Here is a 25,383-nt window from a genome sequence, read left to right as displayed (position 1 = left end):
AAAAAATTCTGGCAATGTCTAAAGCAGTAAGAGATTAATATTCAGAATTTATAAGGAACTGTATAAACCAACAAGGAAAAGGGCAATAACTCTAATAGAAAAATGGGCAAAGGATTTGAACTGGCTTTTTACCTAAAAGGCTATTGGGTATATAAAAAGATGCTTAAACATATTCATAATTTTAAAAGTGCAGATTAAAACAACAACTAGTTATCACTTTTTACATCAGACAAAAGTTGGAGAGCTGTATAACATGCATGGGATGTGGACAGTGGCAATGCCAGTCGACTGCCTGTGGGAGGGTGGCAGGTGCTGCTGGTCTGGAGTACAGTGTGGAGCTGCTCAGTCAGATCATAATTCTCGACCTAGGCATACGGACCTTACGACTCAGCATTTCCCCTTTATGGTGTATATCCCAAAGGACTTATCCCACAGGCTCATAAAGGGCTATAGGAAGATTTTCATCACAGGGCTTTGATGAGAAGTTGGAGGGAATCTGGTTGTTTATTACTGGTAGTGATGGAGGCACATGGTGGATTACTATGTAGCCATTTAAAGCAACAGGCTGGATGATAACACATTCAGTGTTTGGTGAAAGAAGTGAAAATTTAAAATTAGTAGAACGAACTCTATAGTACAATACCATTTAAGGAAATTTAAAATATAGTCACACAAAAGAGTGCACACTTTGCTAGAACACATAAAAATGAATGAATACATCCCAAGTAAATTGTTGCTTATTGAGGGAGGAAAGGGGAATGGGAATGAGGAATAAGCATGAAAGGGAATGAATGAATGAATGAATGAATGAATGAGTGAATCTGGAAACTTTTTAAAAACTGCAAAAAAGAAAGAATGAACATATTTCCCCCAACAGCCATGCCAACTCTTGCAGATGATTTGGTTAGCATACTCTTTAACAAGCTTAGGATATATGACTGCAAAGCTGACTTTCCTTAATATTTGTAGATACTGAATTATCAAGTGTCTCCTCCTTAGTAATTGCAGTGATCAGAGAATTATTGCTTTGTGGTTCTGGTAACTCCTTGGAAGGTGTAGCTGAATTATAAATATCAGACAGCAATAGTAGGAGTAAAGTCATTTTGCTTTTATATTAACCACTCTGGAGGGATGTCTTCAATCCTGGCTGATGTAGTGACACCACTTTGACCAATACGTACTCTTCATCGGCCATCTGACTCCTGGGAGACAGGATGATTCCCTCTTTTGAGAGAGATGATATACTATTGGGGAAATCTTTCTGAAATAAGTGAGCCTCCTCTAGATAGGGTTTACAATTTAAATGGAAATGGAGGAAAGAGCTCTGTTCGATGATGACTGTAAGGAAGTCAAGACTTTCCCCCTTCATTTTGTACTCCTTTAAACAAGCTGGGCTGTTTTATTCATTATTGCTCATAGTGTCCTAGGCAGGTGTAACTGTCACATAGCAAGAAATGAACTCAACAGGGTGCAATCATAAAATAACTTTATGTTTCCTCCTGAGGTCCTTTCAAACCTGCTCAATGTGCTTGTTTAAGTCCAATAGATTTTCCAGTAACTTCTAGATTATAAAAAGTCCTCGATCACTTCAAGTCACAAGGATAGTCTAAGTCCAGCAATTTGAAGAGGCAGACAGTTTAATAATACAAATTCTGAACTTCATTTAAAGTTTAAGGTTCTACCTTCTCCCAGCTCAGAACTGCTTCAGGCTGAGAAGCCAAAGATGAGGAGAGAAGACATTACCAACATCCCAGACCACCTTGATTTAATTTCAGGAAATAAGATGACTCAGTGCTGGGCTTCAGTCCCTGTGACGTTCAGTTTACTCATAGGTCACCCTTACTCCTAGGGTGTATTTCTTTTGTAAGTACACAAGTTTCTCCTTCTTTGGTAATCCTTGGACTCCAGCATTTGTCTGTTTATTCCACAAGGCTCTCAGAACTCTGCTCGTCTTCTCAGTTGCATATTTAAATGACAGCAGACACCCCTAGAGAGAAAGCTGCCCTAAATGTCTGGCTTACTTAGCAGGCTTTTCTGTTTTCTCTAGATCTTGCTCTTTAATTTCTCATTGTTTTATTAGTTTTCTGAATATTTCAAGTGTATATTTATTATATATTTCCTGCTTCAGTGGGAAGATTGGTTCTAATGGCCTACCCTGCCATTGTCAAAAAGAGAAGTAAGTTCTTGTTACTTTTTAATTAAAATATTTTCTTTATTTTCTACCAGTTCTCCATCAATATTGGCAACCAGCTGATATTTCTAGTCTCCTTTGTCTGTTTCTGTCTGGCTATTGAGTCCCTTACATGCAATTTTCTTTGCCTAAATATATGTATATATATTTATTTTTAACTATTATTGCCTTAACAGGCAGGCCAGGTTGTGAGCTTCTTTTTTAGAGGGCTGACAACTAGTAGATAAATAGTAGAAGGCACAGCAGTTGCTACTCTTGTGAGCCACCAATAAACAAACTGGGTAAAACTACCAGCTCTCTGTTGAAGCTTGGAGTGGCAGCCTCTTTACTTGCAGGTCCCTTTTGATCACGGTCATAAAGATTGGGAGCCATGTGACCCACCTGTAAGTTTCCTTTTGGTTCCACTGGGATTGGAAGGGTATCTATGGGCAAATGGATGATGGCTTTCCCCCAGATGAGTCACAGGCTTCCATCAGTTAAGGCACCTCTGGGAGCCATAACATCTCAAACTCAGCCCCTGGTATAAAGAAGAAGGAATCTCTGGATTCTGTGCGTCATTCCATAGCTCTCACCAGGCCCCGAGAGGAGCAGAGTTTAATGTAGGTTCTCTGCCTAGACTTCCCGGGAGAATCCTCAGCTACCCGAGGCACCTCTAGGTGGCCAGTTGTTCTTCCCTAACTATTCTTTACTTCAGAGAGGAAGTTGTTCTGAAATCCCTTCTCAGTATCTTCTTTTCCTTTCTGAATCTACTCTTACAATTCCAGTTTTTTATCTCATAATAAATATGAAGAACCCTAGGCTGAGTTTTTTCCCAAGTTTATGATAATGATGATGATGACACCATGAGAATAACAACAATATCTACAACCACTTATTGGAAACCTATTAAATAGCAGGCACTGTGCTATATACTATCTATACACTGCTTAATTTAGCCCCCTCAAAAATCTTATAGCAAAGTTTCATCTTTCTTTATAATTGAAAAAATTGACACTTAGAGAGTGAGTAACTTGCCTATGGATTATGTCATTAGTAAGCAGCAGTGTTAGTATTTTACCCTTGTAAGAGACTTCCCTTTTTATTACCCTTATACTTTCAAATGAAAATCACGTGCATATGTTCTGATAAAGAATTATCTATTTTTGTACTTATTTTTGAAATCATCCTTACAAAGTTATTCAAAATAAATCACATTTAGTATTATATTTAACTAATCATTTAAAGACTGTCCCTGTCTCCACCCAAATCTCATCTTGAATTGTAACTCCAACAATTCTTACATGTTGTGGGAGGAACCCAGTGGGAGGTAATTGAATCATGGGACTGGGCCTTTCCCGTGCTGTTCTTGTGATAGTGAATAAGTCTCATGAGATCTGACAGTTTTAAAAACGGGAGTTTTCCTGCATAAGCTGTCTCTCTATGCCTGCTGCCATCCATGTAAGACATGACTTGCTTCTTCTTGCCTTTCACCATGATTGTGGGAAGGCCTCTCCAGTCATGTGGAACCGTAAGTCCATTAAACCTCTTTTTCTTTCAGTCTTGGGTATGTCTTTATCAGCAGCATGAAAACGGACTAATACAGTAAATTGGTACCAGTAGATACCTGAAAATGTGGAAGCAACTTTGGAACTGGGTAACAGGCAGAGGTTGGAACAGTTTGGAGGGTTCAGAAGAAGACAGGAAAATGTGGGAAAGTTTGGAACTTCTTAGAGACTTGTTGAATGGCTTTGCCCAAAATGCTGATAGTGATATGGACAATAAAGTCCATACTGAGGTGGTTTCAGATGGAAATGAGGAACTTGTTGGGAACTGGAGCAAAGGTGCCTCTCATGTTTTAGCAGAGACTGGTGGGATTTTCCCCCTGCCCTAGAGATTTGTGGAACTTTGAACTTGAGAAAGATGATTTAGGGAATCTGGTGGAAGAAATTTCTAAGCAGTAAAGCATTCAAAAGGCAACTTGGGTACTGTTAAAGGCATTCAGTTTTATAAGGGAAGTAGAGCATAAAAGTTTGGAAAATTTGCAGCCTGACAATGTGATAGAAAAAATTCCATTTTCTGAGAAGAAATTCAAGCTGGCTGCAGAAATGTGCATAATGTTAATCCCCAAGATGATGGGGAAAATGTCCTCAGGGCATATCAGAGGTCTTCACAGCAGCCCCTCCCATCACAGGCCCAGAGGCCTAGGAGGAAAAAGTGGTTTTGTGGGCCGGGCCCAGGGTCCCCATGCTGTGTGCAGCCTAGGGACTTGGTGCCCTGCGTCCCAGCCACTAGAGCCATGGCTGAAAGGGGCGAATGTAGAGCTTGGGTTGTGGTTTCAGGGGGTGCAAGCCTTGGCAGCTTCCACATGATATTAAGCCTGCCAGTCCACAGAAGTCAAGAATTGGGGTTTGGGAACCTCTGCCTAGATTTCAGAAGATGTATGGAAATGCCTGGATGTCCAGGCAAAAGTTTGCTGCAGGGGCAGGGCTCTCATGGAGACCTTCTGCTAGGGCAGTGCAGAAGGGAAATCTGGGGTCGGAGCCCCCACACAGAGTCCCTACTGGGGCACTGCCTAGTGGAGTGGGCACTGTGAGAAGACGGCCACTGTCCTCCAGACCCCAGAACGGTAGATCCACTGACAGCTTGCACCATGTGACTGGAAAAGCCACAGACTCTCAATGCCAGCCTGTGAAAGCAGCTGGGAGAGAGGCTCTACCCTGCAAAACCACAGGGCCGGAACTGCCCAAGACCATGGAAACCTACCTCTTGCATCAGTGTGTCCTGGACATGAGACACGGACTCAAAAGAGATCATTTTGGAGCTTTATGATTTGACTGCCCCGCTGGATTTCGCGTTTGCATGGGGTCTGTAGCCCTTTTGTTTGGGCCAATTTCTCCCAGTTGGAATAGCTGTATTTAACCAATACCTGTACCCTCATTGTATCTAGGAAGTAAATAACTTGCTTTTGATTCTACAGGCTCATAGGTGGAAGGGACTTGCTTGGATTGTAGACTCTTAAGTTAATGCTGACATGAGTTAAGATTTTGGGGGACTGTTGGGAAGGCATGATTGGTTTTGAAATGTGAGGACATGAGATTTGGAGGGACCGGGGCAGAATGATATGGTTTGACTGTGTCCTCACCCAAATCTCATCTTGAATTCCCACATGTTGTGGGAGTGACCCAGTGGGAGGTAATTGACTCATGGGACTGGGTCTTTCCTGTGCTGTTCTTGTGATAGTGAATAAGTCTCACGATATCTGATAGTTCTAAAAACAGGAGTTTCCCCTGCACAAGCTCTCTCTTCTCTTTGCCTGCTGCCATACGTGTAAGATGGGACTTGCTCCTCCTTGCCTTCCACCATGTTTGTGAGTCCTGCCCAGCCATGTGGATCCATGAATCCATTAAACCTCTTTTCTTTCCCAGTCTTGGGTATGTCTTTATCAGCAGCATGAAAACTGCTATTATTTACCAATTTTACAGACTCAAAGTCTAAAATGTAAAGATATTCTTGAAAATTTGTCATCCATTATTGCAAGACTTTTAATTTCTTTCCTGCCACTACTTAACTGTAGAAACTTGAGAAAATTGTATGACATTTTTATAGGTCTCAGTCTCTCAACTGTGCCTTGAAAGAGTGGCTTAGATTATCTCTAGGCCTCCTTGAGATTAAAGATGTTTTTGCATTATTAAAAACATTATATAAATCAAATTTTTTTTTTTTTTTTGAAATGAAGTCTCGCTCTTGTCACCCAGGCTGGAGTGCAGTGGCACGATCTTGGTTCACTGCAAGCTCCGCCTCCTGGGTTCAAGCAATTCTCCTGCCTCAACCTCCCAAGTAGCTGGGATTACAGGCACCTGTTTTGTAAACTCTTTATTTAAGTAAAATTGCCCCATTTTAAAATCAAATTGTCATTTAAAGAAAATCTACGTGGTTTGCTTTAAACAAGATACAAATTTTCTTACATAGATAAAGGTAGATTTCAGATGTTGGGAAAAATGTGTGTGGCAGACACTATTAGCTGTTTTCCTTCTGTCTGTCCATTTCCTCTCAATCTCATTAATAGACACTAATTTAGTTCAGCATGGCCATGTGCCCAGCTGAAAATTATAGCTTCATCATCACACATCAGAAAGATGAGCACGTGGCACAGTCCTGGCCAGTGAAATATAAAGTGACAGCTTCTGGGAAGTGTTTGCTTTTCTGATTTAAATACCACCCCTTCCTTCCTGCCCCCCGTTCCTTCTTCCTCCCTGGGCAAATGACTTAGGGGACCAGCTGCCATCTTATAACAAAGCAGACAAAAGCTACACGCTAAGAATGGCAAAGCAGAAAGAAGACCTTGATGGTATCGTTGACAGTCTGGGTAGTCTAATTCTAGATTTTTCTGTCATGATTGAATAAACTGCCATATTTTCTGTTACCAATAGGGGTTTTGTTACCAATATGTTTGTGACTGATTCAGCAGGTATTGATTTTAGTCCCCAACAGTAGAGTGAGATAAAAGCACATTTTCCTTTTTGTTCTCAATCAAATTTAATCTTTCTGACTGTCCACATATTTGGTTGGTGGGACATACATCCTCTGTCATTTCTGTGTTTTTCTGTCTTCTCAAGATTTCTAGATTTGGGGCTGGGGGTGTTGCTTAAAAACACAAAAATAGGGCTGGGTGTGGTGGCTCATGCCTGTAATCCCAGCACTTTGGGAAGCCGAGGCGAGCGGATCACCTGAGGTCGTGAGTTCAAGACCAGCCTGACCAACATGGTGAAACCCTGTCTCTACTAAAAATACAAAAATTAGCTGGGTGTGGTGGTGCACGCCTGTAGTCCCAGCTACTCGGGAGGCTGAGGCAGGAGAGTTACTTGAACCTGGGAGGCGAAGGTTGCAGTGAGCGAGATCATGTCATTGCACTCCAGCCTGGGCAACAAGAGTGAAACTCTGTCTCAAAACAAACAAACAAACAAAAATGGAGAAAATGCCAGCTACTTGGTTCACAGTGGCTGCACTCACTCAGCATTTATTTACGAATTTTCCGGGGACAGTGTAAAGGTTGGGAATACACAATGAAAACACCTTTAGCTGCAGGTGTGTAGTCAAGGCTTGGTCCTCTGGCTTTGGCTGGGCTGCAGACCAACTCAGACACGCCCCACCAGGGCCATCTGCTCCATCAACTACAAACCTGCCCCTGGAATTCTAGGCCCCTGGGTTCCTAACCAGAGTCCCAGGTTCAGGTATCCTGTCGTCTCCCATCTGGGTACTACTTGGTCCTCCTACTAGTGGAAACCTGCAAAATCCCAATCTACTCTTGGTCTTAGGACCCTTAACTTTCCCTGGGGTCCAGGAACATCTGCTTTATCTACTTCGAACAGTCCCTAACAGTCCCTGCAACTCCTCCCCTTAAGAAGGGATCTGTCTTACTTTTCAAGATCACAGCCAGTACTTTTATGCTATCTCAGTTATACAGATGAGAAAACTGAGGCATAGAGACCAAGGGTAAAGTCACCCAGCTAGTAAGTAGCAGAAACAGGATTTGGGTGCACATGGCCTGGCTCCAGACCCAGTTGCTAACCACCGTATTGTGCTACTCTCTACCTGCAACACGAAAGCTCCTCACTTTCTGTTTGGGTATGGGTAAACACATTGCAACTCATAAAAATACAGTGCTGACCTTTTCCTGGGTGAGATGTGGGAAGGGGTGTTAACTCCCAGTTGGTATTTTCCTTGATAACTCACTGTGTTTTGTATCCAATGAAGAAAAATACGTTGCTTTTAAACAATGCACTAACTTAAGCTTCCTATGTCTCAGTTTTCTCATATTAAATGGGGGATAGTCATTTCTATTATGACTTTGCCTCTGTATTTTACCTTATCAAGATTCAGTGACAGGAAAAATAAGGTATTAACTAAGAAGGTTTTTGAAATCTTCAGGGAAAACAATGTGGTATTTTAGTAAGAAAATTGATACAACATCTGATAATATAACTGGTAAAATGAATTTTAACTTTGGTGTCCCTAGACGCTCCCTATTCAGTTCTTAGTAAAATATATTTCAATCTAGAAGAAAATAGGGACCCTGCCAACTAGTATTAATGCTTGCTTGCCTATTAATTGAAGCACACTTTTGGAAAATGTTGTATGTATCTGGGGAAATATAATGCATTCAGCATAAGAATAAATCTTTTTTTGAGAGAGCTAGACCTAGAGATTTTCTCACTTTTCTGTCATTCCACAATCTTTCTGGTTTATCAGCTCCTTTTTCTCTGCTAAGCAGTGACGGTAATGCATACAGTTGCCTTTTTCAGTAAATCATCCTTTTATAATTTGGCTTTCTTTCAATCTTGGATTCCCATCAGAAGGGTTTTACCTCAAGGCATATTGCAACCAATTCCTCCCATAATTAATGCCATATCTGCCTCAGAGTCCATTTTAATTCCCAGATGAAAATTGATGAGGCAGCCAACCACAAATAAGGATCACGTAGCACTGATTAAACTATCAAACTAGTTTCCAGGCTATCATGTTACAGTGCCAAATCATAACCAGAGGGTGAGTTTTCTGGTCTTTTGCAATGTATATTGCTCATAGTAAGTGTCCATAAATTGCTATTAGCAGATGAAGAGAAGCATTTTATATGGCCCCTATCAAATTCTACCAGACAGACTAATGATTAAAGAGGTTTGTGTTACAGGAACCAAGACTGCATAGCACATGAAAGAAAATTGTATCTAGACTTGATAAAAATGAGCTACAAACTGCTACAAAAATCACCAGGACAAGAAAAACTGACTTAGGTGTTTTTTTGTTTTGTTTTGTTTTGTTTTGTTTTTTTGAGATGGAGTCTCGCTCTGTTGCCCAGGCTGGAGCCAGATCTCTGCTCACTGCAAGCTCTGCCTCCCGGGTTTACGCCATTCTCCTGCCTCAGCCTCCCGAGTAGCTGGGACTACAGGCGCCCGCCACTTCGCCCAGCTAGTTTTTTGTATTTTTTAGTACAGACGGGGTTTCACTTTGTTAGCCAGGATGGTCTCGATCTCCTGACCTCGTGATCCGCCCGTCTCGGCCTCCCAAAGTGCTGGGATTACAGGCTTGAGCCACCGCACCCGGCTGACTTAGGTGTTTTTATCCCATCCACATGGAGTGTGGATGGTTAAGTCAGGTAGCTGCATTTTATCTAGGAAGACTAAATTCTCTGTCCACCAGCCTTCAATTTCAGATTCCAGCATGAGAGTTGAATTGGAGGTGGATGCGAGTGGCAGTTATTCACCAGTCAGTAGCAAGAATTCATTCCTTCATCCCATTCATTCATTCACTCACTCACTTAATATTTATTTACCTATTTTCCAGGTGCTGTGTGAAGAATGGAAACATGCAGCAATAAAGACACCAGTCCTGGTGAACCTGATGCCCGATGGCTGGTGTGGCGGCGGACAGATAAGTAAATAGATCATTCTATACACGGTAGTCAATATAATCTGATAGAAGTAAGCATGAGGTACTAGTCAAGTATGCAAGTATCTGTGCATGAGTTGCTAGTCAAGTATTCGTGTGTGCATGTGTGAAGGCTTCCTGGAAGAGATCACTGAAACTCTAGGAGTAGGTAGCCAGGTTAAGAAGGCGGGAAGAGTGGGATATTTGAGGCAGTGGAAGCAATTTGAGCAATGTGTGGAGTGGAGACAGAACCTGACTGTTTGATAAGTTTGGAAGGTTAATCATAGCTAGAACAGGGTATTGGAAGAGTTTTGTAGAGGAAAAGATGAGTAGACGGAGGCTGCCAGATGTTCTCTCCCAAAATATTTGACCATCATCAGTATCAGCAGGGCAGATATTAGCGTGATTATGAAAACATATATGTGTGTGTGTGTATATGTATGTATGTATATTTAAATGCATTACATATTTCAATCAGTGACACGTGTTTTTCTAGGTATCTTTTTGGCATATTTTTAAGAAAGACATTTTGAAAATTAAATGTAGTCATGAACCCTTCACCACACCCAAAGAACCATTCTTGACACTCAAGCAGAACATTTTATGCCCCAGTTTGAATTATCTGACTTTGGTTTCTCTCACTGATACCTGTAGCCCCTCCAAAGTAATGGTAGACAGAGCTGAGACAAGAAATTTAACAGCTTTTTCCTGTTGTAGAAAAATCTGCATTTAAAACATACTGACTTACTGAATTAAAGTAAGTCACTCCGCCTCTTAAAGACTCAGTCACACATCCAATTTTCCAGTGGCCTGTGGCCACTGAGTGTCACAGAGTGTGGAAGTCTGTAGGGGGCCAGTCCAGAGGAGGGACCACAAGGCCTGATTGTCCAGTATCAATTGATATCCACAAAAGAATGCTGGCTCATAAAAATAAATTGAGGAAAAAAAAAACCCAGCAACACAGTGAACGGGTGGCTTAGTATGAGGCTGTGCTTGCACTTTTTAATGAGCTGATTTGTTTCCAAAATTCGTTTTGGGCAATGTATTAGTCTGTTCTCACGCTGCTATAAAGAACTACCCAAGACTGGGTAATTTATAAAGAAAAGAGGTTTGATTGACTCACAGTTCCACAGGCTGTACAGGAGGCATGGCTGGGGAAGCCTCAAGAAATTTACAATCATGGCAGAAGGCCAGCACGTCTCACATGGCAGGAGCAGGAGGAAGAGAGAGCAGGAGGAGGTGCTGCACATTTCAAAAAGCCAGATCTCATGAGAACTCACTCATTATCATGAGAACAGCAAAGGGGAAGTCCGCCCCCATGATCCAGTCACCTCCCACCAGGCTCCTCCTCCAACACTGGGATTACAATTTGACATGTGATTTGGGTGGGGACACAGGGTCAAACCATATCAGGTAACAAAACTTCCAGTCTCAAAAATGATAAGTCAACTTTACTGCTATTATAATTCTTAAAACTGTTGTTGATGATGATAATTGTCAGGCCTCTGAGCCCAAGCCAAGCCATCACATCCCCTGTGACTTGCAGGTATACGCCCAGATGGCCTGAAGTAACTGAAGAATCACAAAAGAAGTGCAAATACCCTGCCCCGCCTAACTGATGACATTCCACCACAAAAGAAGTGAAAATGGCCGGTCCTTGCCTTAAGCGATGACATTATCTTGTGAAATTCGTTTTCCTGGCTCATCCTGGCTCAAAAAGCTCCCACACTGAGCACCTTGTGACCCCTGCTCCTGCCCGCCAGAGAACAACCCCCCTTTGACTGTAATTTTCCTTTACCTACCCAAATCCTATAAAACAGCCCCACCCTTATCTCCCTTCGCTGACTGTCTTTTCAGACTCAGCCTGCCTGCCCCCAGGTGGTTAAAAAGCTTTATTGCTCACACAAAGCCTGTTTGGTGGTCTCTTCACATGGATGCGCATGTCATTTTCGCATGTCAATGATGATGATAGCAGTTATTTGGACAGTAACATGCCCAAGACAAATCCAAGAGAGGAACACAAACAAAATCAAATGGAGAGATTTGACTTTGCCCAAGTTCTTCTCAACTAGAAATTTCTAAAGGTGTTTTGTGTGGAATGCTGTGCTATGTGAAGTTTTCAGCTATTCAACCGCAAGGACATCAAGCTGTTGGAAGAGATTCAAAGAAGGACAATCAAACTTGGATGGAGCTGACTTACAGAAATGGGCTAACCTCCAGAAAGAATGCCATTGAATCCAGAGAGAGGTGCGTTGAATCAGCCTTTGCTGACGAAGCCTGTTCACTGTACTGCTCATACCTCTCCATCCTGGTGGCATAGGGCTTAGGCCATTATTCATGGTCTGACTGGTCTCAACGTGGCCATCTTGCCTTTGAAAAAGGGTAGACACAGAGCATGTTCAGACAGAGCCATACTGTGTGATTTCTTCAAAGAGAGCTTAACTGCAGTTTTGTCAAGGACTCCTCTTGCTCCTTCCTTCCAATTTAGTCCTTAAATGTGGTCCAATTACAACAGGAGGAAAGTCTCACAATCTAGAATATTGGGGGTTTCATCACTATTCATTTTATTCCAAATTTGTTATACCTGAAATTGCTAATTAAAAAAATGAGTTTAGGGCTGAGGTGGGAGGATCATTTGAGGCCAGGAGTTCAAGACCAGTCTGGACATCATAGTGAGACCCTGTCCCTAAAAACACTGAAAAGACAGTTAGCTGGGTATGGTGGCAGGTGTCTGTAGTCCCAGCTACTCAGGAGGCTGAGGGAGGAGGATAACTTGAGCCCAGGAGTTGGAGACTGCAGTGAGCTATAATCATGCCTCTGCACTCCAGCCTGGGTGACAGAGCAAGACCCTCTGTCTAAAACAAATATATTTGATTGAAAATAATCATGTAATAATCCTGCTTTGACTAAGACAATGGAACTATGACTTTTAAAAAAAAAAGTATTTCAGCACCATATTGTCTTTCAGAATTTGGATTAATAAATGACGTAACTGCTTCAGGGCAACAGACCCTCACTGCAGCTGCTTAGCCCAGGAAGCAGCAAGGTCAGTACAAGGAGAGCCACAGGCCTGGGGAGATGCATGCCTTCCTTCCTGGCCAGCTGGATCTCACTACTTAGCCCAGATCACCTGCAAGAAGGACAAAGTCAAGCACTTCACAGTCAGTTGCAGTCCTGAAGAAGGTGGCCAGGAGCTCTAGGAGGATTCAAAGCCCCAGGGATTTTTGGTTTTCATGTATACACTTCTCTTTACATATGTGTTTCTAGACATCCAATCAGCCTTGCAGGTTTGTTCCCACTCCTAGCATTCAGAAACACTTAAGAGCAGTGGGGGTCAAAGCTGCCCGCCACATACACACACAGCAGAGTGAGAGAAACTGCCCTGTAGGACAGCTCCAGGCTCACGGCCACCCCTCCTCACATGCACGCCTCCTCCTCTTCCACCAAACCACAACAAACTCCTTCATGTAGCATTTATGCCCGCCTCTCGTGGCCTCCACCTGCCATCCCACACCGATCCCTCTTTATGTCCCCACAGGTACCCAGGAGTCTCCCCTAACTAAATTCCCTACTGCTTCTCCAAATCACCCCAATCCTACTTCCCACTGAAACTAACAAGAAGGGAAGGAAGGTGTTAACAAATGAAGTCTTTGAAGGAAGTCATCCCAAGAATCTGGGCCTACTAGTCATTCCCTAAGGCTCAGCTCTTGGCATTTGCTTCGTTCCCTGGGCCATTATTTTCAGACTGTCAAGAAATTTCACCCTAGTCCCATTTTGGAGAGCAAGTGTAGGTACAGTGCTGGGTAAAGACCCTGACATCAGGTCCTGGTCCCTGGCCCAGAGCAGGGGATAGGAAGGGAACCGCCACTCACTGTGTGCTCCCTCATTGATACCTCAAAGGAATTCCAGGAAGGGTACTTTCGTGACCCTTTGGCTCACAGAGTTTGACCTGCCCAAGGCCACCCAGAGAATGAAGGGTGGGGCTGAGATCACACCTGGGTCTACCTGGCTTCCAAGCCTTTTGCTGTTTTCATTATTCCACATTTCTTTCCAAGGATACAGAAAGTAGGGATAGGGAGTGCTATGGAAACAAGCAAAAGCCTTATCCGAACTTAGTATCCAAAAAGTACTGTACCTCCTCTGACCCCCGCTTTATTTATTTGTTTATTTTTAGGGAGGATATAATAGCCAGAAAAATAAGCAAACAGAAGATTCCAGATTCTACTTTATGCCAATTTTTCTCAAATATCTGAGTCACTAGAAAAAGATCTATTTGAAAATCTTTCTCTGAGCAGTTTCTGTCTTGGGCCCCGTTGTTTGAGGAGCCTGTTGGATTTTTAAATGTATTAGTGTTTCCATACTTCATTCATTGGCATTTATGTATATTCTCTATACTTTACAATTACAAGTAAACTCTTGATAATAAAAAGTAACTGTCATTCCGTGGAGCTCTTTAGCGCACCCAACAGTAATTTCAGGGGGCAATTGGCAGTCTAAGTCCTTGTTTTCTCTCATTTTAAAGGGGAACCAAGTCAAGTTAGAGTGAATTTGTTCAAATGTGGGTAAGATTCAACAGACACTTCAGCTGCCCAGGGTACTTTTCCATGTCTCTCCAACGAACCCCACCCAAATAGCTTACGATTGGCATTTTCTGTGAGCACAGGGATAGAGAATAAGAACTGAGTCAGGTCCTCAGATATGCGAGGTTAGAATTCCATCTTAACCTTGCCCGTGATGCCCTATGTGGAGAGGTGCTACAGCAGAGATCACTTGAGAATTATCCTGTGGCTCACACTGCCATAATTAGTTATCTGTTCAGCACCTCTTAACTAATCAGAACAATGGCACATACAGAAGTAAAAGGAGATGAGACGAGACAAGAATACAGCAATTGAATAATAAAATGGGTGAATCAGTTAGCAGAGCAAAAGATAGCACAGTCATAGGCTGGCAAACGTTATAATTTTTGTTTTTTATTTATTTTTTAAATGGAGCAAGACAGTCTTGCTCTGTCACCCAGGCATAAGTGCAGTGGCATGATTTCTGCTCACTGCAACCTCCGCCTCCTGGGTTCAAGCAATTCTCATGCTTCAACCTCCTCAGTAGTTGGGATTACAGGCATGCACAACCACGCCTGGCTAATTTTTGAATTTTTAGTAGAGACAGGGTTTCACCATGTTGACTGGCCTGGTCTCGAACTCCTGACCTCAAGTGATCCACCCACCTCGACCTCCGAAAGTGCTGGGATTACAGGCATGAGCCACCGCACCTGGCTACTTTATTATTAAGCCCTGTCAGCACCCACAAAGAGAAGTACTGGGATGGCACAGACAGTGGAGACAGTGACAAAGAGCAAGGTTAAGGCTGGAATTATGTGGACAAAGAAAATGGAATGAGGCCAAGCAATTGGGGATGAAGAATAAAAAGCAGAACCAGTGACAGCAGGGAGCAGAGATCAGAAGGAACAAGAAGATACTCTGGAAGAATGCAACCAAACAAGAAAAAGAATGAATTGTATGTGAACATTGAGTTTAGGGGCAAGCTGACTATCTTAGCCAGTTCAGGCTGCTGTAAAAAAAACACCATAAACTGGGTAGCTTTTAAAACAGAAATGTATTGCTCACAGTTCTGGGGGCTGGGAAGTTTAAGATGAAGCTACCAGCACATTCAGCATCTGTTAAAGACCTGGTTCACTGATGGCGCCTTCTAACTGTGTCCTCACATAGTGAAAGGGGGTGAATGAACTCCACTGGACCTCTTTTATAAGGACAATAATCCCACTCATGAGGGCTTATAATCTCATCACCTCCCCCAAAGCCCTACTCCTAATACCATCGCTTGGGGGTTGAGGATTTCAACATATGAATTTTGGGAAGGACACAAACATTTAGACCATAGCACCAGCTTACAAATCTCAATGGCTCCTGAGGTTGACATCATGGGATTATAGAAAAGTACCATAACTGAGGCTTAGCATGATGAGGCTGAGTCATAAAGAGCATTTTAAGTCATGAATGTATTATATATGGAAGACCACAGAGATGTTTCATAAGTTTCAGATGGATTTTGGTACAGTATAGTTGAAATTTAGATTTTATCAGTAAAAGTCTAAGCATTGAGCTATTTGCCAGGATAACCAGTTTCCAACCATCCCAGATAACTAAAGGATAGTCAAAAGATCACTATCCGAAGTCTATTGTTGTTTCCAAAGGCACAGTGATGTAAAAGTGGGACCACCTTAAGAGAAAGACATGGATTCCTGTTACTGGATCAGAGGGTCCATGGGGAGGGGTGGAGGTGGTGTGGAATTGCAAAGCTCTGGAGACACTGAATGCATTGAAACAAAGGTGTGTCATGAGCTACTTATGTTTTAGAAATACAATACTGACAGGATACTATAGGAGATTGTATTGGGAGAAAAATTGGCAACAGGGCCAAGACTAAGTTAAGGCAAGTGAGGTACTCATCTCTGATGTAAAATTTAAGGAAGTGCCAAAACCCCAAGTTGTTAATATTAAATACTATTTTAATGCAATATTTTTAGAAATAAAAATGTGTGCACAAATACATGATGAACAAAATATCAAAAAAATTTTTTTAGTAAAATATCAAAAATTTAAATCAAGACAGACTCAGCAGTGACAAAGGCAATATCCAGGAGAGGGTGGATGACTCAGAGAGATGTTTAGGAGGAAGGATTAAGTAACTGATCAAATGTTGCCGAAACAGTGAAACCAGGGAGTCATGGGAGTGAAGGACAAAGCCCAAGTTTATGACTCAGGGGGACCTGCCAGTCACAAGCGTAGGGCAGTCAGAGAAGAGGTAGATTTAGAGGAGGAGGCAGGTGAGATCTGCCGTGAGTTTTGTCACATTTGAGGTGTGCATGGGATATCAAAGGGGAGGAAATCTAGCCAGTGACTGGGAATATGGACCTAGCACTCAGTAGAGAAGTCTGGGCTGGCTATGGAGGGTGGGACTTTCTCACATGTAGGTGCTGCTGGGAGTTGTGTGTGTAGGTGAGCCTGACCAAAGAGCGGGTGTATACAGAGAAAAGACAACGCTACCAAACATAATAAAAAGTAGTAATAACATTGATTGAGGCTTACTCTGCACTAGCCATTCTGCTGAGTAGTTTATAAACATTATCTAGTGATCCTCACAACAACTTAAAAGGTCTGTGTTATCATTAGCCTCATTTTCCAGATGAGGAAATGGGCAGTTAGAGAGGTTAAGTAATCCAGGATTTGAGCTCAGCAAATAAATGACAAAACCAAGCTACAGACTCGACGCCTGAAGAGAGGAGGGAGGCAGCCGGGCTCTGGAGAGTGAAGCCCAGGGTGTGGATTGTAGCTTCGTGATTTATGGGGTGTGTGGTCTTGGCCAGCACTCGTGTTCTCCTGGAGCCTCTGTGTCTTCATCTGTAAGATGAAGAGAAGATACCAATCTTACAGGATTGTTGTGAGGGTGAGATGGGGAAGGTGAAGTGTCTGATGCATGGTAGGTGCTCAAGATGAGCTGGTACCTAGTGCAATCATTAGGAACACCCCAGCGTCATGCAGACGTTTAAAGGGCCTGAGTGAAGAGGACACTGGGAAAGAATATGATGGAGAGGTAAGAGGAGACCGTCTCTGAGAGATGGAATCAAAGGAAGGAAGGGGGGTGGGCACAACAGTTTGGATTGGTTGCCAGCTAGTGATGTCCTTAGCAGAAGCACAGGAAGTGCAGTGGAGCAGTGGGGCATGAACTGATAGTTAGGAAGAAGAGCTAATGAATGCTAACAATGCTTCCCAAAAGCTTGACTCAGAAGGGAAAAAAAAAGAGGGATATTGCTTGAGGGAGACACAGAGGTCAGGCAGAGCTCCAAGATGGGAGAACTTAAAACATTTTTTCGCCCTGAGAGAAGTTCATGGAGTGTGAAAACAAAAAACAAAAAAAACCACACCTGACTTAAAAATAATGACTTGCGTTTAAAATAATTTAACATATTTAAAAGTACTTTTGCCTCTAATGTGACATGGAGCCTTCAGAACAATCATGGAGTAGACTAGGCAGGTAGCATCCCCAATTCATAGATACTGAAAGGAAGACTCAGGAGAAGATTAGAGATTCAAAGATGATCAATGTGGAAAGATGAAGAGACTCTCTCCTCACTGCAGCTGGTGTGCAGAGTCGAGGTAATGGACAGATTCCAGAATAGCCATGAAGGGGCTGTGTCTGCAAGAGAGAGTTACTAGCAGGAAACGGCAGGCTGCCTGTAGGTATGAATGTGTGGGGGGAAGTGAGTGGGACAGAGAAGAGACTTTGACTCCTCCCTGTCAAAGTCTAAACCAAGAGATAGATGTCTGAAAAGGGTTTTAAAGTTTAACTTTGTATTATGAATATATGAAGACTTTTGAAATTTCTTCAGAAGGGAAAGAAAGAGATAAGAGTGGGAATGCTTGCAGTGTTTTGGCTTTTCAGAAGCCCTGGGCACATGGGTGTATTAGCATTCTACAAAGAGACAGAACCAATAGGATATATAGAGAGACACATGAGAGGGGATTTATTAGGGGAACTGGCTCACATAATCATGGAGGCTGAGAAGTCCCATGGCAAGCCATCAGCAAGCTGGAGACGCTGGGATGCCGATAGCATGGTCAGTCCATGTTCAAAATCCTCAGAACTGTGGAGGCCAGTGGTGTAATTCTCAGGCTGACTTCACAGACCTGAGAAGCTGAGAAAGCAAAGGTGGGGAGGGGGACAACTGTGTAAGTCCTGGATTCCCAAGGCCATAGAGCCTGAAGTCTTGATGTCAGGAAGAGAAGAATGTACACGTCCCAGTTCCAGGAGAAAGCGAAGGGAAATCCTTTTCTCTCCTTTGTAATTCTCCCTGGGCCCTCAGCCTGACTACCTTGAAGGCAGATCTTTCCCCACTTAGTCCACTCAGGCTCACACACTAATTGCCTCTGGAAACAGCCTCATAGACCCACCCCAAAATAATGCTTTACCGGTTCTCTCGGTATTCCTTAATCCAGTCAAATTGACATCTAAAATTAGCCATCACATGGGCATGGTGATATTTGGATTATATATGGCTGGCAGTTGGGTAGCACCAGACATATCCGAGGTCTTCGGATGCAGAACCATCACCTATCCACCAACCACATTGCTTTTGTCTGCAAGTAGAACTTTTGCTTTCCAGAAGTAGAGTAAAAAAGAAATTTTTTTTGGTTTTCATTGTGAGGATTCCAATCTTAACTCCACTGAGGTTCATGAACAATGCTTCCAGAGAGACAAAAGATTAGGGATAATTTGCATAATGCTAGTTAGTTCAGTTTCATTAGATATATTTAATAATCATTGAAGGCTGGATGTCATGCAGAACTTAGAGGGGATTGTGCAAAGAAATTAAAAGTAGGCTAAACTTAAATTGTTCATCGAGGTCCCAAACCTGAAGCTATTAATGCTAGAACAGAATTAGATTCACCAGCATGTACCTGACATGCCCTTTGGAAAGCATGTTAACCATTTTATGTAAGAAGTGGCATTTCATCCAGGTTTACTCATTTGCATACTTGTGATTTCATTTGCATATATTTTACTGTGCAGTGCTCTGGAAATACATTCACTTATTTTATTCCCTCCTTTAAATTCCTTATACCCTCTTCAGTACCAAAGGACTTAGATGACCAAATATTGAGGAAAATATTCTTGTTAGAAAGGACGACAATTATGGAGCTTCCCTATCCAATCTGCCATCAAAACTCTCTTTTATTCTTTTAAATATCTAGTGGGTATGTTTCCCTATTTTCTATTTCCACTGCGTCATCCTAGAACAGGACTTACTTACCTCCTAAATGGCTTTCTGGCTTCCAGCCAAAAACCATCCAATTCAATCTACTGCTTTCTGCATACTTTCCCTAAAACACCACTTACCTAATACTCAGTGGCCTTCATAACAATCTAATGGCATTTTTGTATTAGGTTCATCACATTTCAAATTCTTAACTTCTGCCATGGTCACACTTCCAAAAATTTATAGCTGTTAGTATGTATGGCCATCTTCTCTTTACCATTAAAGAGGAGTAAGTCTTTTCTGACTTTGCTTTTCCCCTTCTTACATCCTCTAAGAAGGATTGTGTCCTTGCCAGCTCAGTTCCTCATTGGGGCAATGAGGAAAGAAAAGCAGAAAAGTATGAATAACTGCATCAGAAGGGCTGGAAATTTCCTTTTCTTTCCTTATTTTTTGGAACAGAAGAAATAATAGAGGTGGAAAGAAAAGGGGAGGGACTGGAAAGATGAGGGCTTTAAGGAAGGGTGAGATTTCGAGGAAAGAGAGTTTAGAAAGAGTGGTTGAAAGTGAAACTTCTGCGTAGCTTTCTAACTTGAGATAAGATAAAAAGTAGAGCTCTGCTGAGGTCAGATACGGGGAGAGGACATCTGAGTATTAAAGGAAAAACAAGACATGGAGAGAGAAGTTAAGTGAAAAGTTAGGGTATTGGTTTGGCCATTGTAACAATTATTGAAATACTAGTAGTATAAAAGAGATGAAAGCTTTATTTCTCTTACAAAAACATCTGGGTTGAGGGTAGTCCAGGAGGTTAAGAGTGCGCTATGAGATTGAAAAAGGTGCCCAGGTTTCTTCTATCTTGTTGCTCTTGAAGGCATTGTCCTTGTCTGTATGATCAGAGTTGGTCATCCCCTCCACATCCATATTCCAACCCAAAGAAGGAGGAGAGAGGAAGTAGAGCACAGTCTTCTTTTAAGGGCAGAAACTCTGAATTGCACACATCACTCTGTTGACATTCTGTTTGCCTGAACATCCTCAGATGGTGAAACCTATTTGCAAGGGAGGCGGGGCAGGATATTCTCTGGGTGGGCAGTTCAGTGCCAGGCAAAACTCAGGGGAGTACATTACTAAAAGAAATCAGGGAAGACTAAACGGAGGAACAATTAGCAGCCTCTGCACTTATAGTTAGATAAACAAAAGAGCCTAAATCTCAATAAGCTTGAGTTGGCTGCAGGGAGTTTGAAAGCTAACCTGGGTTCAGATTGCAGAGGGGTGTGTGTGTGTTGGTTTTATGGGGGAGCAAGGCAGTAGAAAAAGAAAGCTTATAGAGTAAATCTGTATACTTAGTGTAATTGACATTGTACTAGAGCAGGACACACTCTGAGGTCCATGACTCTAGCTCATAAGTATGTCTTCAGTTCAGGGGTGAGTCAACATTTTCTGTGAAGGGACAAATAATGAATATTTCAGCATTTGTGAGCCATGAAATCTCTGTCAAATATATTCAAGTTTGCCATTGAATTACAAAGGCAGCGTAAACAATATGTAAGCAAATAGGCATGGTTATTTTCCAAGAAAGTGTTATTTATGAAAACAGGCAGTGGTTCAGATTTGACCTGTGGGCCTTAGTTTGCTGCCCCCTGCTTTAGTCTATTGCTTCTGAATCTAGTATCTGTCCCCATCTAATATAAACCTACCATCTACTATTTACTTATCAATTTATTTAACTGAGGTTGCATTCTATGCTAGGCCCTGAGATAGAAAAGTGAGACATAGTACCTGAAAACACGGAGGTTATTGTCTAGAAAGGAAATATACAAGGAAGTAAATTCAAAGCACCCCGGTAATTTCTACAGTAGACGTATGGGCCAGAATCTCTAGGAACATGAGGGAAGGTATGCCAAAGCTTGCCTGAGTGTCAGGGAATGCTTCTCAGAGATAAGGTATGCAGGGACCTGAAGACAAATGGAAGTAGCCCTTGGTGACCAAGCAGGAAAGAAATTTAAGGGGAAGAAATGGCATGTGTGTGAAAATTAAAGAGTTTGGCATGTTTCTAGCACCACAAGCTTTCAAGGAGCAGAGGTGAAGGCCTAGGAGTTCAGACTATAAAGGTCATTTATGATCATTCTAAAGAATTTTGTTTTTTATTGTAGATAATGAGGATTATTGAGAAAACATTCAATCAGGCAGTAATGGTTTCACATCTGAGTGTTAGAGAGATGCCTCCTGAAGGAGTGTGTGCCATGGATGGAAGGGGAGGAAGACTAGAGCGGGGATGCCATTGAGGGTTAGCATGTGTTTAGGAGAAAGAGGGCAGGGGGCTGAAACTAGTGGCCAGCAATAGGCAGGTATATTAGTCCATTCTCACACTGCTATAAAGAGCTACCTGAGACTGGGTAATTTATAAAGAAATTATAAAGAAATTTGTAAAGAAAATAGGTTTAATTGACTCACAGTTCTACAGGCTGTACAGGAGGCATGGCTAGGGAGGCCTTAGGAAACTTAATCATGGTGGAAGGGCAAAGGGGAAGCAGGCATGTCTTCACATGGTGGCAGGAGAGAGAGAGTGAAGGGGGAAGTGCTACACACTTTCTAACAACCCGGTCTTGTGAGAATTCACTCACTATCACGAGAACAGCAAGGGGGAAACCACTGCCATGATGTAATCACCTCCCATCAAGTCCCTCCCCCAACATTGAGAATTACAATTCAACATAAGATTTGGGTGGGGACACAGAGCCAAACCCTATCAGCAGGGAAATTTAAAAAATTGATTCAAGAGATTTTTGGGAGTTTGAGGTGATATAAACTCTTGCAAATTATAAAGGGAGAAGAAAAATCAAGAATGACACCCAGAATACTGACTTGAGTAACCAAGTGCATGGTGGCACTTATCAAGACAGAGTAGAGGACGCAGAAAAACTAGGTTTTGGGAATTTGATATGTATTTAATATGCTTATGCAAAATTCAGGTGGAGTCTGTCATGTAGTTGTCAGTTCCTTGGGAGACTAGAACTACAGACCTAATCAACTAAGACGCTTCAGTTTGGGGGTAGGGAAATGTAATTACTTACACTCCATTACATTCTGGAAAATGCAACTTAAACAATCAAAATGAGCAAATACAGAAGTCCAGGGAAAATCAAAATATGGTTATAAGATATAAAATCAAACCAAAGTCTGCCTATGCTTATAACAGACTTCAGATTTTGCACTAAAATTCCTTATAGCCAGTGCAAAAAATGAGGCAGTTGCTTGAATCACTGTATCTGTAGGACAAACATCAGTTATTTAGGGGAAGCCAGTTGGTCTTGGTACTGAGACTTTCCAACGTGATGTGGCGAGAAAATTCTCCAACAATATCCTCATACAAAATAAAACGTTTCATTGGACTTTATCTTGGGCTCTCAAAAGGGTCAAACTAAAGCAAGGTTGTACCAGATCAGTTTTATGTGGATTCAGTCATTCTCAATTCATTCATCTTCATAAAGTGCCTAGGTCAATAACCCTTCCAGGGTGTTGTGACAGAGGGAGAACAGAACCAGGTGGAATCCATATAACCTTCTGGTTCCCAGCATGGCAATATCAAGAAAACAATATAGTCTTACAGACCGTTGTCTTAAAGAGGACAGTTGTATTCTCTCATCTTATGGATTTTGCTTAACTCTATTTCTTTATATTTATACATTTAAATTGTTTATCTGAAGAAGATCAACATTACAGGGCAGATATTTTCAAAGTCACTAGTTTTAGGCCAGAATAACTTTTCTTGTTTAAAATGTTACAAATGGATCGTAGAATAACTATTGCTATGAGCCATTATCTGGAACATGAGAGTGGACCGGTACTGAATCATTATTATCCAGCACTTTTTCCTGTTTCTGTAAAAAGGTTAGCTGGGTAAACTTAGAGTCTGAAATAGAAGAGGAGCAGATTATCTAAATTAGAACATATGTTCATCACTTTTCTCCTCAAAAAAGAGCATCTCTCAACAACATGATTCATCATCTCTACTATCCAGGTTTTGTTCTTTCCATCTAAGCAGAATCAGATCCCTCATGTACACTGTGAGAATATCCTTAGTGCTTGTTGCAGTAATCTCCATTTATTTATAATTATCCTTCAACCTTTTATGATTGGAAGATGTTGGGAATTGAGTTGAAGACATACAGAGAAATATGTGGAAAAATGGGGCATATGGATATAACAAAGAGATTTACTCCACTTGCTTCTAGCTTAGATTTCTGATACCTTTCCTCACAAACTGTTTATTCTCATTTTAAAAATTATAAACTTACATCTGGAATTAAAGACTTTTTGTAAACTACAATACATGAAAAGAAAATGATCAAAGTGTAAATACACAGCATTAAAAATTGTTATGTGCAAATACTCAGGTAGCTATCATACAGACCAAGAAATATGATTTTGGCAGAATTCCAGAAATATCTCCCGCCACACCCACATGTCTCTTCCCATCATCAGTTCCTCCATGCCACAGTAATCATGACTCACTTTTATGATCATCACTATGCACGCCTAAATACTGACTTTTTGAACTTTCTCTAAATGGCATCATTGAATATATATCTTTTGTGTCTGATTTCTTTTATTCAATCTTATGTTTTTAGAATTTATCCATGGTGTGGTGTGCTATGATGCATTCATTTTCCATTCATTTTCATTGCTGTGTTAAATTTCACTGTTTGAATAAATCCCAACTACTTATTCATTTTATTATTTATGGACATTTGAGTAGTTTCCAGTTTGGATCTCCCCTGCCCCTCACTTTTTCAGTCAGTCTTGTTGCTCTTTAGTAATGCAATTTCCACAATAAAAAAGGGTTGGAAAGAGGAGATGAGGAGCTTTACTTACTGTCAGCCATTACAAACGTTTTCTGGAAAACTGTCTTCTATGAAGTCATTTGACCACACTTACCTTTTAAAAAATATATAATTTTAACTTTTATTTTAGATTCAAGGGGTACATGTCCAGGTTTGTTACATGAGTATATTGTGTGATGGTTTAGAGTACAATTGATCCCGTCACCCAAATAATGAGTATAGTATTCAATAGTTAGCTTTTCAACCCTTGTCCCCCTCCTACTCTCCATCCATCTCCCCTCTAGGAATCCTCAGTGTCTGTTGTTCCCATCTTTATGTCCATGTGTACCCAATGTTTAGCTCCCACTTATAAGTGAGAACATGCAGTATTTGGTTTTCTGTTCCTGTGTTAATTTGCTTAGGATAATGGCCTCCAGCTGCAGTCATGTCACTGCAAAAGACATGACTTAATTCTTTTTAATGGCTATATAGTATTCCATGGTGTATATGTACCACATTTTCTTTATCCAGGCCTTACCTTTTGATCATACATAATACATTAAAAAGTGCCATGCAAAATGGTGAAACACTGAACATACTGAGTATCAGTTATTCTGTTATCACAATTTTTACACTTTTAAAACTAAGATTAATTAGTTAGCTAGCATTAATGGATGTGTACAATATCAGGTATTGTGTGCTTATCCTCCCAAAGCTCTACAAAGTAGAAACTATAATTATCCCCATTTTACAGATGAGAAACTGAGGCACAGAGGCGGAATCACTTTCATGCAATCACATAGCTATTAAATACAGCATTTACTGCATTTAGAATTCAGCCTAGATAATCAGATTTCAGATTGTTTTCTTAACTATTGCACTAAGTACCCTAACTAAGAACAAGCATGAGGAGAAAAGGTAGAACTTATACTTCTGATCAGGTTGCATTTGTACGATCATATGATACTTAGTTCTTTTTTTTTTTTTTTTTTTTTGGAGACAGTCTCACTCTGTTGCCCAGGCTGGAGTGGAGTGGTACAGTCTCAGCTCACTGCATACTCTGCCTCTCAGGTTCAGGTGATCCTCCCACCTCAGCCTCCCGAGTAGCTGGGATTACAGGTGTGCACCACCACGCCCAGATAATTTTTGTATTTTTAATAGGGATAGGGTTTTGCTATGTTGGCTGGGCTGATCTT

The 25,383-nt window shown here is 41.5% G+C and overlaps 1 protein-coding gene across 24 annotated transcripts in view; it reads left to right on the top strand.

Annotated features, from left to right (window-relative positions):
- Positions 1-25,383, top strand: part of EPSTI1 (epithelial stromal interaction 1) — a 306,029-nt gene that overhangs the window by 166,672 nt on the left and 113,974 nt on the right. For 22 of the 24 annotated variants that reach the window (XM_077974437.1, XM_077974436.1, XM_077974430.1 and 19 more), the window contains one exon: positions 9,512-9,602. In XM_077974437.1, coding sequence (XP_077830563.1) covers positions 9,512-9,602 — 91 coding nt within the window. Of the gene's footprint in view, positions 1-9,511; positions 9,603-11,141; positions 14,035-25,383 lie in introns of those variants that run through there. The other 2 variants (XM_077974434.1, XM_077974423.1) reach the window with 1 other exon arrangement.

This window comes from Macaca mulatta, chromosome 17, assembly GCF_049350105.2.
Source record: "Macaca mulatta isolate MMU2019108-1 chromosome 17, T2T-MMU8v2.0, whole genome shotgun sequence".
Classification (NCBI taxonomy): Eukaryota; Metazoa; Chordata; class Mammalia; order Primates; family Cercopithecidae; genus Macaca; species Macaca mulatta.
Note: the sequence above shows the minus strand (reverse complement) of the source record. Positions and strands in the feature narration are given on the sequence as shown.